Below are 20,218 nucleotides of genomic sequence, written 5' to 3' on the forward strand. Positions count from 1 at the left end.
TCTCTCTCTGACATAGACAAAAGTGTAGTATAAGGACGTCCCACTTGTTAGATGTTGTCTCCATGAAACATGTTACATGTGTTAAGTATGTGACAAAATCTGAGTACATTGTACATATGTACACACTGTACATGACTGTGTTATTTACATGCATGTATATTGGCCATATACTTTCCAGATTTACAATGAGTACAGCTCAGAGCCACTAGTTGCAGTAGAAGGGTCGTCTCTGGGAATCCCGCTCGGAGAGACCTTCGGGCTGCTGGGAATCAACGGGGCGGGGAAGACCACCACGTTCAAGATGCTGACAGGCGACGAGACCATCACGTCAGGAACCGCATACGTGGCAGGTCATAACATCAAGGACGACATCAAAAGGGTAAGACTGACTTCCCATTTCCAAACAAGATGTTTCATTAGTTATAAAGTTTGAGCTTAGTTCCAACACAATAAAGGAACTCACCATAAGCTACATGTGTTGTAACCAAGCTCAAACTATGGTCTCTACCAACACAGATGAGTTTTCATTCAAAGATGTTTCAATTTGAAAAAAAAAAGAATAATCTCATCCCATATGCATTCAAACAAGATGTTTCAGTTGAAAATGAAGGATTAACCTGAAAGTCACATTTAAAAATTTCTGCATGAGAACATTTCAAAAGGCATCTTTCTTCAGCTCTGAAGGGTCATCACATGATGTTTCAACATTTTTGACATTGGTACAATGTATGGTAAAGTACAAACAAAGAAAAAAAAAATAACAGTCAATAAAATAGCAGACAATAAAATAAATGTGTTGCATAAAACCTAATGTAAAATAAAACGTTACTGTAACATATCCTTATTACTCAAACAGCAAGGGCTAGCACGAGAGGGGCTAATCACGAGTTTCAGTATTTACCTATTTTTGCATTGTGGGAATCATTTACAATGTATAGATTAGATATATTCAAATCTGTCTCTAGCATCGAGACTCTTGAAATCTGTTGTACTTTATATGATGGTAGCTTGTTTATTTATTAGATAATGCACACTGCTTCTGAAACACCTAGGGGCCAAATTAAGTACTAGGTAATCTGAAGGAAAATTGTGAACAATTTTTTACTGTGTGTAACAACAATGCTATCCACATACAGGTGCAGCAGCTGATAGGGTACTGCCCCCAGTTTGATGCTCTGATTGACCAGATGACAGGCAGGGAGACCCTGTACATGTTTGCCCGGCTCAGGGGTGTGCCTGAGAAGAACATCAAACCTGTGGTGGACGACCTTCTACAGGCACTGATGATAGAGGAACATGCCGACAAGCTTACCAAGGCTTACAGGTGATTTACATGTACATGTACAAATGTAGCTGGTTTATTTTACAATGATTATCAATCCTCACAGTGTCATGTACATGTAACAGTGGGGCTCAAGCACCACTAAGTGACCCAGTCCAAAGTGCCCTGGACCTTTTGGCCTAAGGGTTAGGGCACTGGGGTCATAAACTGGCTACCCGGACACTGCATGGATTTGAATCCTTGTATCCTGGGAGTTAGGGGTTTTCCTGTTTCTTGCTCCTAGTGTTTCAGTCACAATATGATATGATGCTCTAATGTCAGATAGACTTTCAGTTGAATGGGAAGTCTTTGGAACAGCAGATCTGATTACCCAAACATTTAAGTTGCATTAGCTATGGGCCAAATGGGTTAGCTGATACTATAGGAAAGAAACCTTCAGAATACAGTAGGCAGACCAGGACTTTTCTGTGATGAAAGAATTTTTAAAGTTAACATCACTACATCAAAACAACAGGAGCTAATCGACTAATTTGCATCATCCTTGTCTTGACTTGTCTCAACTCTTGTTTCCTTTAAATTTGGACTTAAAAAAAATTGTCTTCATTTTTTTGCATATCAATCAGTAGTTTGTGCTTATAAACGTGCTTTTTTTACAACTTTCAACTTTCCGGTGTCACTGACGAAAGGTAGTGGATGCTACCGGAAACATCTTTAGTTAACATTTCCAAAATCATATTGAGCTGCTTGAGTACTGGTAACTGTTTTTTGGCGTATCTTATTATCTGGATGTCTTACCTTCACCAACATGACTACTGCCTTATGGTGGATTAGTAGATTATAGTACAATGTACTTTTACATAATACACTGATTACCAACATGTGAAGTTACTAAAATATGATTCTTGCCATGTTCCAGTGGTGGTAACAAGAGGAAGTTGAGTACTGCCATCGCGCTGGTGGGTGACCCTCCCATCGTGTTTCTGGATGAGCCCACGACAGGTATGGACCCTGTGGCCAGGAGGATGCTGTGGGACTCCCTGTGCCAGGTGCGCCAGGCCGGCAGGTGTATCGTCATCACCTCTCACAGGTGGGTCCATAAATCAAGAGGTTTTTTTTTTTTAGTTGTTTTTTTTTTTTATTTACTTCATAGGTCACCACAAAACAAGGCTCATGGGAGCCACTTAAAATGTTTTGGGTTACAGAACAGCCAGTGAGGACAGATGTTTGTTGACCTTAGACTTGAAGAGTTTAAGGTTATACTCATAGGGGAAGCGATCACGAGGTAGCTTACATGTATTCCAAAGTGATGCTGTTCTTGGAAAGAAGCTTTCAGCATGGAACTTCCTCCTAAGAGGTGGTGAATGGAGGAAGAAAGGGTGATTTGCTTTGGTGGAAGTGGCAAGATGTGTCCTTGCTGAGAATGTTCGAAGTGGGGGGCACTAGTGAATGAAGTTCCGCGGAGCATTTGCCTTGGAAGTAGCGATAAAATAAGGTTGTGAAATAATTATGATTGTAACTTAAAATATTTACTGGCCAAGTATAGTCAACCATTTTGGCAATGGTATATTAACAGCCTTGTAGACTTAACAGCTGGTTAGTTCTGACTAAGTATCTATCTTGTTCTGTTGTACCCTAAAACTGTTGCAACTATCTTGTCTGTAACTATGTGTTAAGTCCAACTCCTTGTAAGCCACTTGACCCTATATATGTACCTGGTACTTGAGTAAGCACAGCTTTCCACAAGATATGGAACTGATTTGGTCTTCGTTTATAATAATTAATATCAAGGAGGTTAAATGCTAAACCTCTTTCAATATAGTTAGATGCAAAATTTAAGATAACCAAACTCCCAGGCTTATCTGTTACAAAATGATATATTATAAACTGTCAATTGCAGTAGAATTGCAACATTTCTATCAGGTGATCTTTGTGCATCATGTTTACTATATAGATAGTTTCAATACCTGTATTAAAATGTGAACATTTGTAGAGGCCAGTCACAGGCAGGCATTAAGATTATGAATTTTACATTTCATGAAGAGACTGACTCTCTGTACACCACTACTGTCCTTGCAGTATGGAGGAGTGTGAAGCCCTCTGCACCTGTCTGGCCATCATGGTGAATGGTCAATTCAAGTGCCTGGCCAGTAGCATGCAGGCATTAAGAATTAATTGAGATCATGAATTTTACATTTCATGAAGAGACTGACTCTGTACACCACTACTGTCCTTGCAGTATGGAGGAGTGTGAAGCCCTCTGCACCTGTCTGGCCATCATGGTGAACGGTCAGTTCAAGTGCCTGGGCAGCACCCAGCACCTGAAGTCCAGGTTCGGGGAGGGGTACATGCTCATCGCCAAGGTGGCCTGTAACACACCTGAGGAAGAGAGACAGAACATCCTGCCTCTTAAAGACTTCATAGAAGAGAACTTCCCAGGTAGGGATTTTACAGTGCAGCTTTTTTTGTTTGAAAGCAGAGACTCTTTTTACACAGCCAAGACTTAGTGTTTTATTCAGCCAATGTTTTGGTGACCATCTGAATTGCTCTGAGCAAAGTGAGAGTATTACTAGTATTCAATTTGCTATTAGGCCACACCAATTTAATTTGTTGGTTCTCGGATATTCGCCTCTTCATTTTTTTCTGATTTGCAAAAAAAAAAAAAAAAAAGATTCTGGTTCTGAATCAACTAAAAAATGCTCATATTTTTCCCCCAACAGTTGAGGAAATTCCTTTTCTTCCTAGTTGTTACAGTTTTTTCCATCTATCAATGCAGTGGTTTGATTAAAAGTTCAAAATTTATACTTTAAATTTTAACCCAGCCTTTTTTGTTGACTTCATGGTTCATATTGTAGCATTTGGGGCTATAATAGGATGCCTAGACCTGTTTTTATTTTTATTTTTTTTCGCCCTGTCGCTTCATATTTTTTCTGAAAAAATCCAAGAACCAACAAATTAAATTGGTGTGGCCTTATATTCAATTTGCTGCATGTGGAATGGTTGATGAAGTCCTCAAGGGCTTTTCTTCAAATCAAGCTAACAGCCTCATCCTGTGTGTACATCGGTTATTAGCTCCTTCGTGACAACACATTATTTTCCTTTTCAATTATATGAGTGCTGCAGATCCTATAGTTGCATTGTTGAAATGCTAGCGATTACTGAATGAGATGAAGAGTAAATTGAATCTTTTGTTTCAGCATCAACAGTGATATACTGGCAACACATGAAAGCATTAATATCAATTAGAATTCTAGTCTCTCCAATATACATATTATCAGTGCTTAAGTCCCTGAAATGTAGTCAGTAAATGATATGAGGCTGTAGGGGCAGTGGATTGTTGATCCATTGTGTTACTTAAGTAAGGACATGGTATTGGAAGATGGAGCCCATCTTTGGTCTTGAACTGAGAACCAAATCTTAAAAATAAGAAAGCGGTACTGTACATAGTAATTTATTATATTATTAATATATTTAGAAGTATATTTAGAATTTCTGTCAGATATTATCCTTCCTCTCAGGATCCTCACATTACTGTAAATACTTACCAAAGGAAAACAATGTAGTTTTTGCTCCGTTTCTTCTTCTTCTCCAGTGACCTATGACCTGACCAATGACATGATTTGTTGACATCTGTCACCATGGTGACTGGTGTTGGGTTACATAATGTTGCAATTTCATGGTCTGCTCTGCTCCTGTCACCATATACTAGTAGTACATGACTGTACATGTATGTAAATGTGTTTGAGTGAGAACAAAGCAGACCATGTCCGAAGGTAAACATTAATAATGTCTATTTGCTTTGCAAAATTAATGTTACTCTAGTTTTAATGTTTATTTGCTATCGTCCTGACTATAGGGAGTATCCTGAAGGATGAACACTACGGAATGGTCCACTACCACGTGAAGGACCGCTCCCTGACCTGGGCCCGCGTGTTCGGCACCATGGAACGCGCCAAGTCCAGGTTCAACATCGAGGACTACCTCGTGAGCCAGACCTCTCTGGAACAAGTGTTCCTCAACTTTGCCAAGTGGCAGAGACAGACGGATGAGTAACCGACAGAACGATAACCAAACAAAAATGAAACATAAAGAAACACTTTTAGTACTGTCGTTACGGTAATAGATGGAAATATTTGACTTCAAACTAAAAACCAGTGATCCATTTCAGTCAAAAGGAAATAATAGCTGCAGTGAAATATTTTGTGCTTAACAGAACAAATGGCACAGTGGTATTGAATAAATTTACCAAAGTAAAGATGCACAAATAAGGTCAGGGTAGGCTTTTTACATACATTGTAACATGTGTTAATTACAACTTAGAACTATACCACTAACTTGTTTTTTGCAGAATGTTGAAGATTTTTTTAATAAGGAAATGGAAACTATTACTTTTTAAGAACTAGTCAAATGTAATGTGATGTGATGTATACAATGGACCTTGGATTGCAATAATACATGTATGATGTAACAGAGCACTTTTAATTTCTGTGTAATCGGAATTTTAACATTGTGTATAATTTTAGCCTGTGTAATATTTCAGATCAGATAATATCTGATAAAAAATGTGAGCAAATTCCTGTTTTATGCACTTTTTTGCTAAGAAGAAACAAAAAATAGCACAAGACTTGTACATTTACTTAAGAATATATCTAGTGGGGTTTACTCAAAAGTAAGCTTTCTATCTCAACAATTGTAATACCGGTACTATGCTAGTCTTGGGTATTGTGTCATGTTTTACTTAGTTTTGTGTATTTTAAGTCAAAATTGAGCTTGAAAAAGAATCCCAAAATTTTCTATTCAAAATTGCATTATAGCTGCTATCACATTTTATGACCATCAACTTTATTAATAATAATTGTAATTCATATACATTGTGACCTGCAACTGGGTTTGCAAGGATGTAACATGTCCTGAATAGATTAGAAATGTGCATCTGAATAAAAAATGTTGTTCATAATGATATCAGTCATGTTAAGAAATAAAATGACTTACTTCAGATGTACACTGTTAAAATTTATAGTCTCCTGGTGAGGCTTGTTCGGACATGTAAATAATGAACTTGAATAGAAAATATGCAATACAGATACCTAGAAAAGATTTTTAATGACAAAGATGTACAAGCGTGTCTAATACCGAAAAATGTTCACAGAGTATTTGGCGAGAGTTATACCATAGCCTCTAATAAACAAACAGGTGAAATGTACCCCTTCTTTTGTTTGTGGAATCATTCATTGACAAGTAATTTAGGAATCAAAATTTATTCCTAGTTTATGATGTTATGCAACCATGACATGTCAACGAAACTAAATATACCCTCAGATGACATATTTTACTATTGCCAGAGAATACATCTGGATGTAGAATAAAGTCTTGATGTTTTATTAATAGAGAAACTTCTAAGGAAAAATCTAGGGAGCCACCTGTCATAATGTTGTTCATATAGCTTTGCTTCTACAAGGCTATATACAAAGACGTTGTCATCCTGAAAGCATACAGAAAATGTTGTTTCTATAAATTTTTTAGGCCTCCTACTGCCTGGTAACAAACCAGCAGTCAATTTTCACAGTGCATCATATATCCCGAATGTGACTCACTATTTGTAGCAAAAGAACACAGTACAGCCTGAATAATTGTGGTTGAATTCAGTTATGCCTCCTTGTCCCTGGCAACAAAAATTTTGGTCCACACAAAGAAATTATATCTCATAGACACAAATCAAAATTGTTTGAATTTGATTGACATAAAGCTGTTTTATTTACAGGATCAATGTCACGAGTATATATAACTGGAAGAGCTCAAACTGTGCATACAAAAGATACTGTAAATCACTTTATATTTGCGGTAGCAGTTCACAGAGAAAAATAGACATCTGTTCGCGGAACTATTAATATGTTTTTGGTGGCAGCAGGTGCAGAAGAAAGAAAGTCAGCGAATTATCTGTTTGCAGTAGTAATGATATTCGCAGTACAGAAGTGACCGTGAAAACCAAGTACCACGAACAAAAGTGATTTACAGTTACTGTACCAAATCCACAATGCCTCCTTGTCCCTGGTGACGCAAATTTTGTCCACACAGCCTTCAGAGAAATTATATCTGATAAACACAAATCAAAATTTTTGGAATTTGATCAACATAAAGCAGGTTTATTTACACTAGAGTATATCGCTGGAAGAGCTCAAACTGTGCATAGTAAAGATACCACATCCACAAGCAGTATAGTCTACTGATTCTACTACTACTACTATCCCTCTACGCTGCCTGGATTTCAAACGTCTCCACCTCTTCTCGGAGGTGGTCGATGAAGTTGTTGATCTCGGAGACGCGGTGTCGGTTGCGTTTGACCTCCTCCTCGTTGTGCACGCGCTCCATGAGCGCCGCCAGCCAGTTGTTGGCCCGCGTGATGATGTCATCCTCCTTGTTGTCGATCTTCAGCAGGTGGAGGTCGTGTGACGCGCCGACCGCGTTTGTGATGGTGTCTTTGTCCACAAAGAGCTAGAGAGAGAAATCATCAATTAGTTTTATGTTTCTGATGTCCTCTGCCTTAAGCCTGTCACACATTTACAACCTTCCCCAAACTTGTTTAGGAGCACTCTGACCAGATTTAGGTCACGCCTACCTATCTATACAAATCAAAACAAATTTTAGTCAAATTCGATCCCTGTATACACCCCAAACACCGTTGAATACAACCAAATATATATACCAGCTAACCATGGTTGAACCTCCCAACCAACCCCAAATGTTCTAACCATCCCTGAACACCAGCCAACCCAGCCAACTTTGCTAACAATGGTTGGGGCATTTGCAGTTCCTATATCAGTAGTTTAACATTGTGCAACCTCATAAGTGATGTCTACTTTCAACTAGCTTTAGTCCAATTGCAGAGTCTGCCTTAGAAAAAAATAATTGTCAGGAAACATGAATTTTACTCTTCATGAAGACGGCCGTACCGTTAATTATCACACGGGCCCGAACACCCGTATTGAATGTAATCGCGGCCCAGGTAGGACATAAAATGTACTTACTAATAGGTCAGTGGCAATGTAATATTTCTGCGAGATAATAGTCACTTGTGTCTTTTTTTTCTTATAATATCTTATTAATAAGATCCAAAGATCTCCTACCATTCTGACATCATCAGGCAGTTCGTCATCCAGCTCATTCTTCACCATCTTCTCCAGCGTTACTATGGCAACCTCCAGCAGTTTCTCATTGTGGGTGTTCTCAAGGTCACGACATTGAGAGATCGTAAGCTTGTGTTAAGGAAAGCTATTTTTCATAAACATGTTGTATCAAATTTAAACATATCAAAGTACAACATCAGGACTCAAAATATATGGTGCATGTCCACCTTATTTCACCCAAATTTAGAGCTGTGCACCTAATTTTTTTCTGTGGGTGACAAATATTTTTGTATGTTTATGTAAGTAAAGATATTAAATGTATACTAGTATACAGCATATTCTTGGCTTTTAAGTGTCTGAAAAATAATAAAATCTTTATTGTAGTATTTGTTGAAGATTTTGAGGTTATAATTTGGGTTCATTGGAATTTTTAAGCATTTTCATTTTCTTTATTTTATATGGTGCACCCAAAAATTTCTCTGTGCACCCAATTTTTAGGTTGACTGCATCAGTGCACCTATTCCCAAAAATGAATTTTGAGCCCTGAACATTTATCAACATACGTGTATTTAAAAAATCAGTGCTGCTGAGTTCTTCAGAATCTAATGATGTTCTTTTACATACAAAGAAAAGTTTTTGAACAATTTCTATATGTGACATCATGTGAAATTCACTTCATAGATGACTATAATTACAGTTACTGTAGACAACACAGACATTAGTGATGACTCTATAATGCTATAAAAATAATTATGAAAGGATATAGTGCTTGGACGTTCTCCACAAAAGTAGACACCATATCAGCCATGTTCCGTTCAAACTCCTTGATGGTATCCTGCAAGGGCACAAAGCAACACATGATGGTTAATTTGACAAAAGCACAGCTCTAGGTTTTGTTATGTCATTACATAGCCAGCAATAATCATTCATTCATTCATTCAGTCACTCAGTCACTCAGTCAGTCAGTCAGTATTGTCTCATGTACTTGAAACTCAATAAAAGGTGTCATAGGTGATTTCAAGCAATGTTATAACTAGTTTACATGTATGGCAGTAGCATGTTTAGTTGAATGTAGAGTTTCAACTTTGTTCCAAAAAAAGGAGTCAGGAATCACACTTCTAACTTCGGGAGAGTCAGTCAGTGAATCACACTGATATTAAGGCTGACAAGACAGTTCTTTTCTTGTGTTGGAACCAAATTTGAACTCTGTAACTAAAAATGCTACTGAAATGCATGTAAACTAGCCATACTGGGGATAACATTGTTTGAAACAACTATGGATTCTTCCAACATAGATGAGGTTTCATTCAAGCAGTAGCATGTTGTTCACAGAAACACTGTGGTCCACTTTCTAAATAAATTTAATTCATACCTCAAGCTGGTCCACCAGTTGCATCTCCAGGGCCATGAGGCTGTCCCACAACTTGTCAATCTCCTTGTTGTGCTGCTCCAGGGAGGTGTCGATGTGTGCCTGGTCACTACTCTGTGCCAGCTCAGTGAACAACTGCAGAAAATCAATCATAGTAATCAGTTAGTTTGTCAGGCAGGAAAAGTTTTACACCAAGTCTTGTACTGTATACAATTATAACTGCAACCTATCCATGGAGTGATATTCATTTTTGGGAATAGGTGCACTGGTGCACCCAACCTAAAAAATTGGATGCACAAAAAATGTTTTGGGTGCACCATATAAAATAAAATAAGTAGCTATAGAAAAAACTAATTATGTTTCCTTTCTAAAAAAAAGGTTTTACTACTAACAATAATTTTATCATTTTCCAGACATAATTTAAGAATAATTTTATGCTGTATATTACAGCAACTATATGTCATTTAACATCTTAACATGTGTAATCCTACAAAAATATTTGGGTGCACTGATGCACCCACAGAAGAAATTTGGGTGCACAGCTTCAAGTTTGGGTGCACTAAGGTACACATGCACCCAGTATTTCGAGCCCTGCTATCCCATTAAAATATTAGCTTGTATGATGAGGAGAAGGCTTTGATATGTGATGCGTATTTGGTACACCAAAGAGTTAGCCTAACTTTCATCCAATTCAAACTAGACTAACATAAAAACAAAACTAAAAAGGCATATGTCAAAAGCTTAAATGCCATTCTGTAGACATGTGTCCAAGGTATGACCCCATACCAAATTTCAGGTCATTTAGTTTTAGTACAAGCCTGGGCTCCAGATCCCAAAATGTATATTTTTGGCCTGAAAATGGCAAAAAAACAACAAATAAAACAAATTTAAAGGCCTGTTTCAACAAGAAATGAAAAAACGACTGGGGGTATCTGTCCACTCTACCTCCATGCCAAATTTCAGGTCATTTAGCTGAAAAATGGCTGAGTTGAATCCCTTTAAAGAAATGGCAGGAGGAGGAGAAGAAGAAGAAACATGAGAGAAAGCAATATGTCTTCACCACACTACTCCATGGTGACTGGTGTGGTGAAGCCATAACTACTTTGCTGAACGCACCTTTCTCCGATAATCGTTGAAGTCATTGATTTTCCTCATGCCCATGTTCCTGTTGTCTTCCTTAGCTTCGTCCACGGCGGTCTGGAAGCCGCTGACTTCATCCCCGCGTCTCTGGTGCTCCTTCAGACCGTACTCAAAAATCTGCTGGCAGATCGCTGTGTACTTCTCTTTGTAGGTGGGGAAAGAATTAAGGAACAAACCGACGAAAGATGATTTCATTTGGGTTTTTTGGGGTAAGTCCCAATCGTACAGTAATTCCACATGATGCTTTTATTTACTTTCCACAAAGCTATATTGCATCAATTTTAAAATAATATTTGCTTTTAAATTCAACTTTTAAATTCAACTAGATTTTATGAATGTACATATTAGTATGTCGCTACATCATGTTAGAATAAGCCTCGCAATTCAGCCATCATAGCTGCCAGGAGGCTTGTGTGTACATTGTCGTCTTTGTTCTTGTAATAAACCATTCTACTACTACTACTTAGTGTTGGCTAGAACATTTAGCCCTTTTGGCCATAATGATTTCATTTGGTCTCCTAGAAAGCTTTAGAATTTATCCACATAGAAACTTCTTCAAAAATCCTGAGGTGAACCTTTTCATTTCTATTCATTTTCCATGATAATTTGAAAATATAAACAGCCATTCATATACTAGTATAAATATCTTTATGTCCTACCTGGGCCGCGATTACGTTCGATACGGGTGTTCTGGCCCGTGTGATAACTAGCGGTACAGCCCGGGGGTTCTTTACGCGTACGGCCCGGGGCTTCCAAATGTTCCGTGGAACGATTTGAACGCGTTTCGGCCTAACCGCGTGCACCGATTTCAAAATTCGAATACAAAATTCGGACGTTGGAATTGATGTTGTCGCATTTTTGGGGTTTAGGGACACAAAATTTTCGCTCATTTCGCATTGAAAGGCGCGTTTTCTTGGGTGGGTATGACATAAATAAAATACAACACGGTGTATTCCGCATCACCCTCGGTCCCAGCCCTCCCCCGGGCCGTACCGCTAGTTATCACACGGGCCGGAACACCCGTATCGAACGTAATCGCGGCCCAGGTATGACATACTAAAAAAAAGTAAATTCTATTGAATTAGCCACAAATTTTTAATTTGACATTCAAACTTGCTTACTAATAATTGCACACTGTACTTTCCTTGAATCTATTTTATCCATAAGTACACTGTCCTTTAACTTCTCTCCCTCTGTTTAGAATTTAAATTCCATTTGAAATTAGTTATATGTACATAAACAGCTTCTAATTCTTTCTAAGTTCACAATAAAAGGATATGCAGTGAGGAGTTCATCCACGCCTGGGAGTAGAGCCAGTTTGGGTCCCTCTGTGTCATCAGCAAACATGGAGTCAAACAGAGCAGAGCCATTCAGGTTCTCCACATACGCACCCTGAGAGAGGTACAAAAAGTTGGGAGAACTGTCAGAGGTGCTGAAATACCTGCTGTTCTTAAAGACTACAGAGAAGACAATACAACAATTGGAGGCAGGTTCTCCACATACGCACCCCGAGGAAGGTACAAAAAGTTAATAGAACTGTCAACGGTGCTGAAATATCTGCTGTTCTTAAAGGCATCCAATACAATTTCAGGGCAGCAAAACTGAAAATACTCTGAATAAGGCAATCCGATATTGACACATACTGTCTCACATTTGCACATTTGAATCAGTAGTTAATACGTAGGGCATTTAAAACTGCAGAAACAAGCCCCAAGATGAGGTGGTACCCTAAAAATCAATCCAGGTCCTTCCAGTAACTGTTTTTTTTTTGGTCAGAATTATGGGCATTTTTGCTCCATAAATGTTGATATACATTGGAGAACTATTCAAATTCTCCACATAGGCACTCTAAAGGGAGGTACAGTTGGGAGAACTGTCAACAGTGCTGAAATATCTGCTGTTCTTATAGACTACAGAGAAGACAGTAAATACAATAATTGGAGTCAAACAGAGCAGAACCATTCAGGTTCTCCACATAGGCACTCTGAGGGAGGGGATAAAAATGGGAGAACTGTCAACGGTGCTGAAATATCTGCTGTTATCAACCATTGTCCTGCAGAGCCCATATATATATATATAGGTTGCACATATAGTACCATCTATATATTAAGTGCTTTTTGGGCGTATTTCTCTGACATGCATCACACTGCAGAGAAACACAACTAATGCAGAAATCACTACACCACCACAGGGCAAAAAAGGTCAAGGGGGTGTATAATAATATAAAAACTTTTTAAAACTATGTAAGCTATATGAACTTTTATCCAGTTGAAAAGTCTAAAATAATGATTCAAGTTTTCTACCCTGGATGACTAATCTTCATAAACGTGCCAAGGGTCTATGATCTGATTAAAACATCAAATTATTGAAAAATATGGTGTCAAAAATGCCAGCAGGACAAGGGTTAAAGACCATAAATTCATTGACTTCAGAAAGTCCAACTAAGCTTTGGTATTGTGGCCTTCTTAACAATGAATCACAATGAAAAATTTAGTCTCCTAAGTGCTGTGTATTGGTACACATATATCATTGAGTCCAATACATTAAAACACATGTAAGGAACAGTAAGTTCAACAACAACATGCTACATTGTTACATCCGTAAAGAACTTCATCAGGTTGGTAAACGACTGAAAAGCAAGGTTCTTTTTATCACAACCATTTATTTTTCACTAGCCGAAGATGACAGACGGTCATCGAAACGTTGGCTAGTGAAAAATAAATGGTTGTGATAAAAAGAACTTTGCTTTACATTTTGACAGTTTTCCTCTCACCTTGTGGAGGCTGAATTCTGCCTCCTTTGCCTCCTGGTCCTCAATCCTCTTCCTCGCCTGTTCCTCGTTGTGCTCCAGCTGCTGGATGGGGTATGTGTACTGCTCATTGGCTGCTGCCCTCTGGAACACAAACATACATAATTGGTCACAACTCAAGGCTCGAAATTCATTTTTGGGAATAGGTGCACTGGTGCACCCAACCTAAAAAATTATTTGCACAAAATTTTTTTGGGTGCACCAAATAAAACAAAACTCCATTACAGATTTTACTGCTCCTATTTTGAGTTTGAATCTAAAATTGGAGCTAAATTCAAAATCTCTAATTAATAAAAGAAGTACTACAACAAAGGTTTATGATTTTTGTTACACTTAGATGCCAAGAATATCCTGTATACTTTTATCCTGCATATTTTTTCATTTGATATGTACAAAAATACTTACAAAAATATTTGGGTGAAAAAACTCGGGTGCACAGCTCCAATTTTGGGTGCACTAAGGTGCACATGCACCCAGTATTTCGAGACCTGCAACTAGTCATGTGATTTTTTTCATACTAAGAAAGTTTCCAATGCTCAGTTTGATTGGTCACTGCTGTCCATATGCAAATCCTTTTTGACAATGACTGTATCCTATGCCCTAAAATCCAATACATGCAGGCACTTACCCCCATTGAATGTTTAATTTTAAAAGAAGAAAACAATCATATCCTTTTGTTTTGTCATTTCTTTGTTCAACCACCTATAACATCGTAACTCCTGCAAGTCTACTATACCTCTATGAATCCACCATTCGTCCATGTATGGAGTACTGTTCGCACCTCTGGGCTGGTGCCACAATCGATTGCCTGCACCTTCTTGATGGCATACAGAAGAAAATCTGCTCGGCCATAGGCTATCCTCTGGCCTCCAAGTTAGACCCCCTTTCCCATAGACGAAATGTTGCCTCTCTATTCCTCTTTTACAGATATTTTCATGGTCATTGCTCTGCAGAACTCACCCAACTAGTTTCACTAGGTTCTCCACTAGCTCACACAACTTCACCATCCAAATTCCTTGTTAGAAATCTTTTTACAGTGACAGTTTCTTTCCCCGTATGGCCAAGCTTTGGAATTCCCTCCCTGTCAAGTGTTCCCCACCGACTTACCATCTACAGGCTTTCAAATCAAACGTTCACCGCCATCTCTTGACATAGCCATGTTTCTCTCATATTTCTAGTTCAATGCAGAGAAGTAGAATTGAACTGCATTGAACCACTCCGTTTAAAAAAAACTTACTGTGTTCTCGTCAATCAGCCTGTAGTCCAGGAACTGCAGAGTTGGTAGGTAGGCGATCACATAGTGTTTGAAGTTGGGATCATCACAGAAAGGGTTCCCACTCAGGTTCAGGGTCTTCAGCTGTTTAAATCTTCTCAGGTAGATCAGCTGGGGGACAAAAACATGACAATTAGGCCACACCAATTTGATTTCTTGGTTAACAGATTTTTTAAGAATAATGGAGCGGGCAGGCGAAAAAAAAAATAAAATAACAACAGGCCTAGGCGTCCTATTATGGCCCAAAATGGTACGATAGGAGCCATGAAGTCAACATACCAGGCTGGTTCAAAATTTAAACAGTGAATTTTGAACTTTTAATGATACCATTGCATTCATAGATGGAATAACTGTAACAACTACGAAGAAAAGGACTGTTTTCAACTGTTCAGGGCAAAATATGAGCATTTTGCACTTGATTCTGAATTTTTATTTTTATTTGCAAATCAGAAAAAAATGAAGCGGGCGAATCCGTTAACCAAGAAATTAAATTGGTGTGGCCTAATGGTTACTAGAAATGCCAACATTTGCCCAAAACCAAATACAGCATATTTCAGTCCATTTCCCTCCCCATTCCATGAAATGAAGCTATATATAAAAACATCTGGTCTGTATCATATTACAAATCTCTGTCAACATGCAATTTTGTATAATGCCATTGGTTTAGAGCAAGACTTTTAAGTGTGTACTTGCAGAAAGTATTTCTGAATTGCAGAACAAAATTTTGACATTCTGCAATATTGTAGAGCACTGAAAAAAAATTATTTCTACCTACATGTAGTGCTGTGTACCGGTTCACTGGACCGGTTTCGGACTTGTACAAATGTTTAGGTTCAAGTCCAAAAAAACTAGTTCCAGACTTACAAGAAAAACAAAATAATATTACATTCCTTTTTTCATTCCAAACCACTTAAAGCCTTCCATAGATTAAAAAAAAATTGTGTGGGAAAGTGAAGAAAACATTTCCAATGAGCATATGTCAAGTGTCGGCCTTCGTAAATTTTGTGGCCATAGTTTCACCCAGATGTGTTGTGCAAGCAATTAATCTTGATATTGCTTTTAAACCCTGGTAGTGTAATGCAATTTTGTGTACTAGTATGCCATGGGTTTAGGTCTGAACTTGTAAGTCTGGACCTGAACCTAAACCTCTGGACTTGAATCTGGACCGGAACCTTTACATAGTTTAGGTACACAGCACTATTTCTACCACTGAGTTCCCTACATTTTCCAGCTGGTCCAGCTCATTGTTGCCCACAGACAGGACATGTAGGTCCACCAGGGCGTCCATGTTCTCTATGCTGGAGATCTTGTTGTTGTACAGGGTCAGGTCTCGAATCTTGGTCAGCTTGTCCAGACCCTCAATCACCTCAATGTTGTTGAAGGAGAGGTCTACACAGTGTGTGACATGAATAAAAGGTCAATATGAGGCAGCGCATTCTTTATCCATACATGTATTTAACTTTGTTAGATCTTTAGTTGTAGAGGATCATACAAAACTCCCTGTACTTTCTATTGTGTCTTTAAAGGGGAACAAGAGGTTTGATGAAACCTGTCATTATATCAGGAAAATAGTGGTAGCCAATTTGTCCAGCCGTAACTTCAAATGGCAGGTAGCACTCTAAACAAGATGGAATAGCAAAGTAAGGCCACACCAATTTAATTTGTTGGTTCTCGGATTTTTTCAGAAAAAATATGAAGCGACAGGGCGAAAAAAAATAAAAATAAAAACAGGCCTAGGCATCCTATTATAGCCCCAAATGCTTCGATTGGAGCCATGAAGTCAACAAAAAAGGCTGGGTTAAAATTTAAAGTATAAATTTTGAACTTTTAATCAAACCACTGCATTGATAGATGGAAAAAACTGTAACAACAAGGAAGAAAAGGAATTTCCTCAACTATTGGGGGCAAAATGTGAGCATTTTTGAGTTGATTCAGAACCAGAATCTTTTTTTTTTTTTTTGCAAATCAGAAAAAAATGAAGAGGCGAATCCGAGAACCAACAAATTAAATTGGTGTGGCCTAAGTGTAGGAAATCATATTTCAGACATGCCATGCATGATATAATGACAAGGTTTATCTTGTCTTGTTCCCCTTTTAAGTACATGCATGTATACTTTTACACACAATACTTAGAGGGAGCTTCTGGTACCAATTTTTTATGGTTTTTCTGTTAGGAAATGACAATGGTAATTTAAAATGATGCTACAGGGACAATTGCCCAATTTTTTTTCTTAGAGTAGGGGCTTCTAATTAGAAAATGTATAAATTTTACAGTTGTTTAATCTTTCACAAACGAAAGTAACATTCTTGCCCTATTGCCTTCTAGTTGGTGGATGCAATGGTTTTAAATCTTGCAGCTCATTGCAATTGTGTTGTATGTTAGAATAGATACACATTGTACTTTTGTGTAATATGTGTTATTGAGATACAACAGAATGATGGAATACTGACCCAGCCAGACCAAGTTGACCAGTGCATCCATTCCCTCAATCTTCTCTATAATGTTGTTGTCCATCTGCAGCTTGGTTAGACTGGTGAACCTCCACAGGTTGTCTATCTTCAAAATGTCTGTAGGTAGAGATTTTTTTTTATTATAACATGTTATCATAATTTGTGTACAATTTGTGTTTTTTTTAATGGCTTTTCATTTAGATGCTTGTTGGAGTACAAAGGCACATCCACACAAACAGATAACTTATTTAAGTTATTCTTAAGTCACTTCATTGAAAACGAAGCTTTGGAACAGGATCGGCTGTTTGAATGGCAAACAGTCAGTCCAACTTGGGATGAAGTTCGAACTATAAGTAGAACTTACGAAAATAAGTATGATAGGTAGAACTTACAACAAATGTACAATCAGTAGCACTTACGACAAAGAACTAAATACAACATACTGTTTACAGCTTACTTTTAAAAGTCTGGTCTTTGAGATAGGACATCTGAAAAACCTGCAAAGTCGATGATCGGTAGAACGTACGACGAACGTACAATCAGTAGAACTTACATGTACGACAAACTTTTATACGGCCGGAAGAATACGACATACATTGTAGAACCTACAACATACTGTTACAGCTTACTTACTTAGTTATAGAGTTCGAACTTGTTCCAACACAAGGAAGAAACTCACCATAAATTTTTGGCTGATCTCATCAACCTTCATCCGACTTCCGGAAAGTGGTCGGCGATTGCATCGCACATCTGATGAAGGTTGATGGAATCAGCCGACAATTTATCATGGAGTTTCTTCCTTGTGTTGGAACAAGTTTGAACTTTATAACTATGGATTCTACCAACACAGATGAGCTTTCATTCGAGCTTACTTACTTTTAAAGTCTAGTCTGAGAGACAGGACGTCTGCGAAGTCGATGCCCTCCTGTTTGGCGATGCGTCCAGCCTCGTCCTTCGGTCCCTGCTCCTCCACGGCCTTCTGCAGCATCTCCTCATCAATGACCGCCGGCTCGACCGTGTCGTACAGTCGACTCATGGTGGCGGCGTCCGCGGATCCTCACTAGCTCACACCCAACTCTACAATGCCTGCAATGGAGTCCAACGGATTATGGGTTAGGCCCAGACAACTTGTAAAGGCGTTGATACACCTGTTTTGTCCTCCCTTCCACTTGTTTTTGCATGTGGTAAATTCAAATAAAGAAAGAAAGGCCATGTTGATTGGATAATATGGATGACATCCTCTGGGAATCCCAAACCTGATGCGAGCTTGCGATTAATAAAAAGTTTGGCCCCCCAAAAAAGTTGCTGTCAATATGAAATTTACATGGTTTTGAAGGTTGAACAAATAACACTGTGTGGTTTGGCGAATAATGTAGTCAATTCAATTCTTTACATGTACATTTTCATCTTTTTCGTTTCATTTTGGCATTCTACGACATTGGTATTGTTTTCCAATGTCTGTTTGTTTTTTCAACTCATGGGATATATTTGCTCATTTTGCAGCTGTTTTGTACAATTTTCAGTAAGGTTGAAAACTTTTTTTTGGAAATGGCCGAGGGAAACTCGACCTAGTGAGTGAGTTTGCAGTAGCAAAAGCTCACTGAGAAAAATTGACATATTTACGGAACTGTATATAACAGTAATACATTCGAACAATATTGATGATTTCTGTTGCTAAAATTATGTACTAAAAAACTCCATTGCTCGGCAGTGACTATATCAATCAATAAATAATCAAGTCAAAAAAATATCCCGTGTCTTTCTTTTTGTGTTGGAAAGATATAGATATATAACGTTATAGAGCCAATAACTTTATTCAAAACATTGTAATCAAAACAACATCCTTGTTTTAACGGCTCGACCCTCCCCACAAACAGTTTGAGAAGAGTTTACGTCAGTAATATTGACAGTAAATATCTAAAAATAATTACACACGTAGTCATGCACCACGCAAAGACAAATTCATTGTCAAACCTGTGAAAAAGGCAACTTTAGATGCACGAATCTGTCAAACTTTGCTCTGATTCTCTTCGCTGCTTTCTCGACTCACCCAAACAAGTTTCAAAATGGCGCCGTTGTCTAGCAACTGGTAACCTCTGACCTACAGAAAAGAAAATTTCGCAAAATTTTCAAGAAATTGCCTTTCGTGTAAATGAATTGACTAGAATTTGTTCATATTTGACAAAACATATTGGAAATTTTTAAAATGTTCGTTATTTTTTGGCGAGGTTCCTCGAAGGTGCAAAGGGTATGACGTCATTGACTATATTTACAGCCATCCCCTCTCGTCTGACCAAGATGTCGTTCTTCGGAGGCAGTCCGTTCAGCACCCAAGTTGGGCAGCGGATAGGTACGTCTTCCACCCCGCCAGAAACATTTTCTTTCTACCACGTCGTACCTTATCATCTCATCTATCTATGCCGAAAGCCTAACGGGGTAGAAAATCGTAAACTATAAGAAAAATTGATGGTTATATCGAAGAGTTTGTCTAGCCACCTTGCAGTGTTACTGTGCTTCCGCGTTCGAAACATCGTCAGCTATCAACAGACTACACTGTCTAATTTTATTCCAAGGATAATTTGCCCTCCTTTTTATAGTCTAAGCTAGATGTACTAATATGTATGTGAAATACACAGAATGATATTCCTGTTGGTATTCCGTACGTGTAAAATGTTAAACTCATATTGACGTGGTTCTCTGTCGCAGATTATATTTGATGTTACGCTGTATGTGTCGATGATTTGGCAACTTCCGTATCATAACATTATGTAAT

General features: G+C 38.2%; 3 protein-coding genes across 12 annotated transcripts in view; 2 read left to right on the top strand and 1 right to left on the bottom strand.

Moving 5' to 3' along the window:
* The window catches only part of LOC109472603 (ATP-binding cassette sub-family A member 3-like), a 35,890-nt gene extending 29,411 nt beyond the window's left edge, over positions 1–6,479 (top strand). Inside the window, exons 24-28 of the mRNA XM_019772399.1 lie at positions 179–379; positions 1,137–1,324; positions 2,199–2,369; positions 3,519–3,718; positions 5,136–6,479. Of these exons, the coding sequence (XP_019627958.1) occupies positions 179–379; positions 1,137–1,324; positions 2,199–2,369; positions 3,519–3,718; positions 5,136–5,332 (957 nt within the window). The 3' untranslated portion in view covers positions 5,333–6,479. The remainder of the gene's footprint in view (positions 1–178; positions 380–1,136; positions 1,325–2,198; positions 2,370–3,518; positions 3,719–5,135) is intronic.
* On the bottom strand, positions 5,761–19,522 carry LOC109472596 (dynein regulatory complex subunit 3-like). Its single transcript, XM_019772392.1, has 12 exons — positions 19,420–19,522; positions 18,322–18,531; positions 17,446–17,562; positions 16,217–16,383; positions 14,959–15,105; positions 13,686–13,805; positions 12,192–12,304; positions 10,889–11,063; positions 9,776–9,907; positions 9,168–9,238; positions 8,404–8,527; positions 5,761–7,771 (listed from the first exon to the last, which is right to left on the bottom strand). Exons 2-12 carry the CDS (start codon positions 18,479–18,481, stop codon positions 7,529–7,531), a joined length of 1,569 nt encoding a protein of 522 aa, XP_019627951.1. The 5' UTR covers positions 18,482–18,531; positions 19,420–19,522; the 3' UTR covers positions 5,761–7,528.
* A 181-nt stretch (positions 19,523–19,703) lies between these two features.
* Positions 19,704–20,218, top strand: part of LOC109472595 (TOM1-like protein 2) — a 28,448-nt gene continuing 27,933 nt past the window's right edge. For all 10 annotated transcript variants that reach the window (XM_019772384.1, XM_019772381.1, XM_019772386.1 and 7 more), the window contains exon 1: positions 19,704–19,795. In XM_019772384.1, the coding sequence (XP_019627943.1) occupies positions 19,744–19,795 (52 nt within the window). In that variant the 5' untranslated portion in view covers positions 19,704–19,743. The remainder of the gene's footprint in view (positions 19,796–20,218) is intronic.

Source organism: Branchiostoma belcheri, unplaced genomic scaffold, assembly GCF_001625305.1.
Source record: "Branchiostoma belcheri isolate BF01 breed outbred unplaced genomic scaffold, Haploidv18h27 scaffold28, whole genome shotgun sequence".
Classification (NCBI taxonomy): domain Eukaryota; kingdom Metazoa; phylum Chordata; class Leptocardii; order Amphioxiformes; family Branchiostomatidae; genus Branchiostoma; species Branchiostoma belcheri.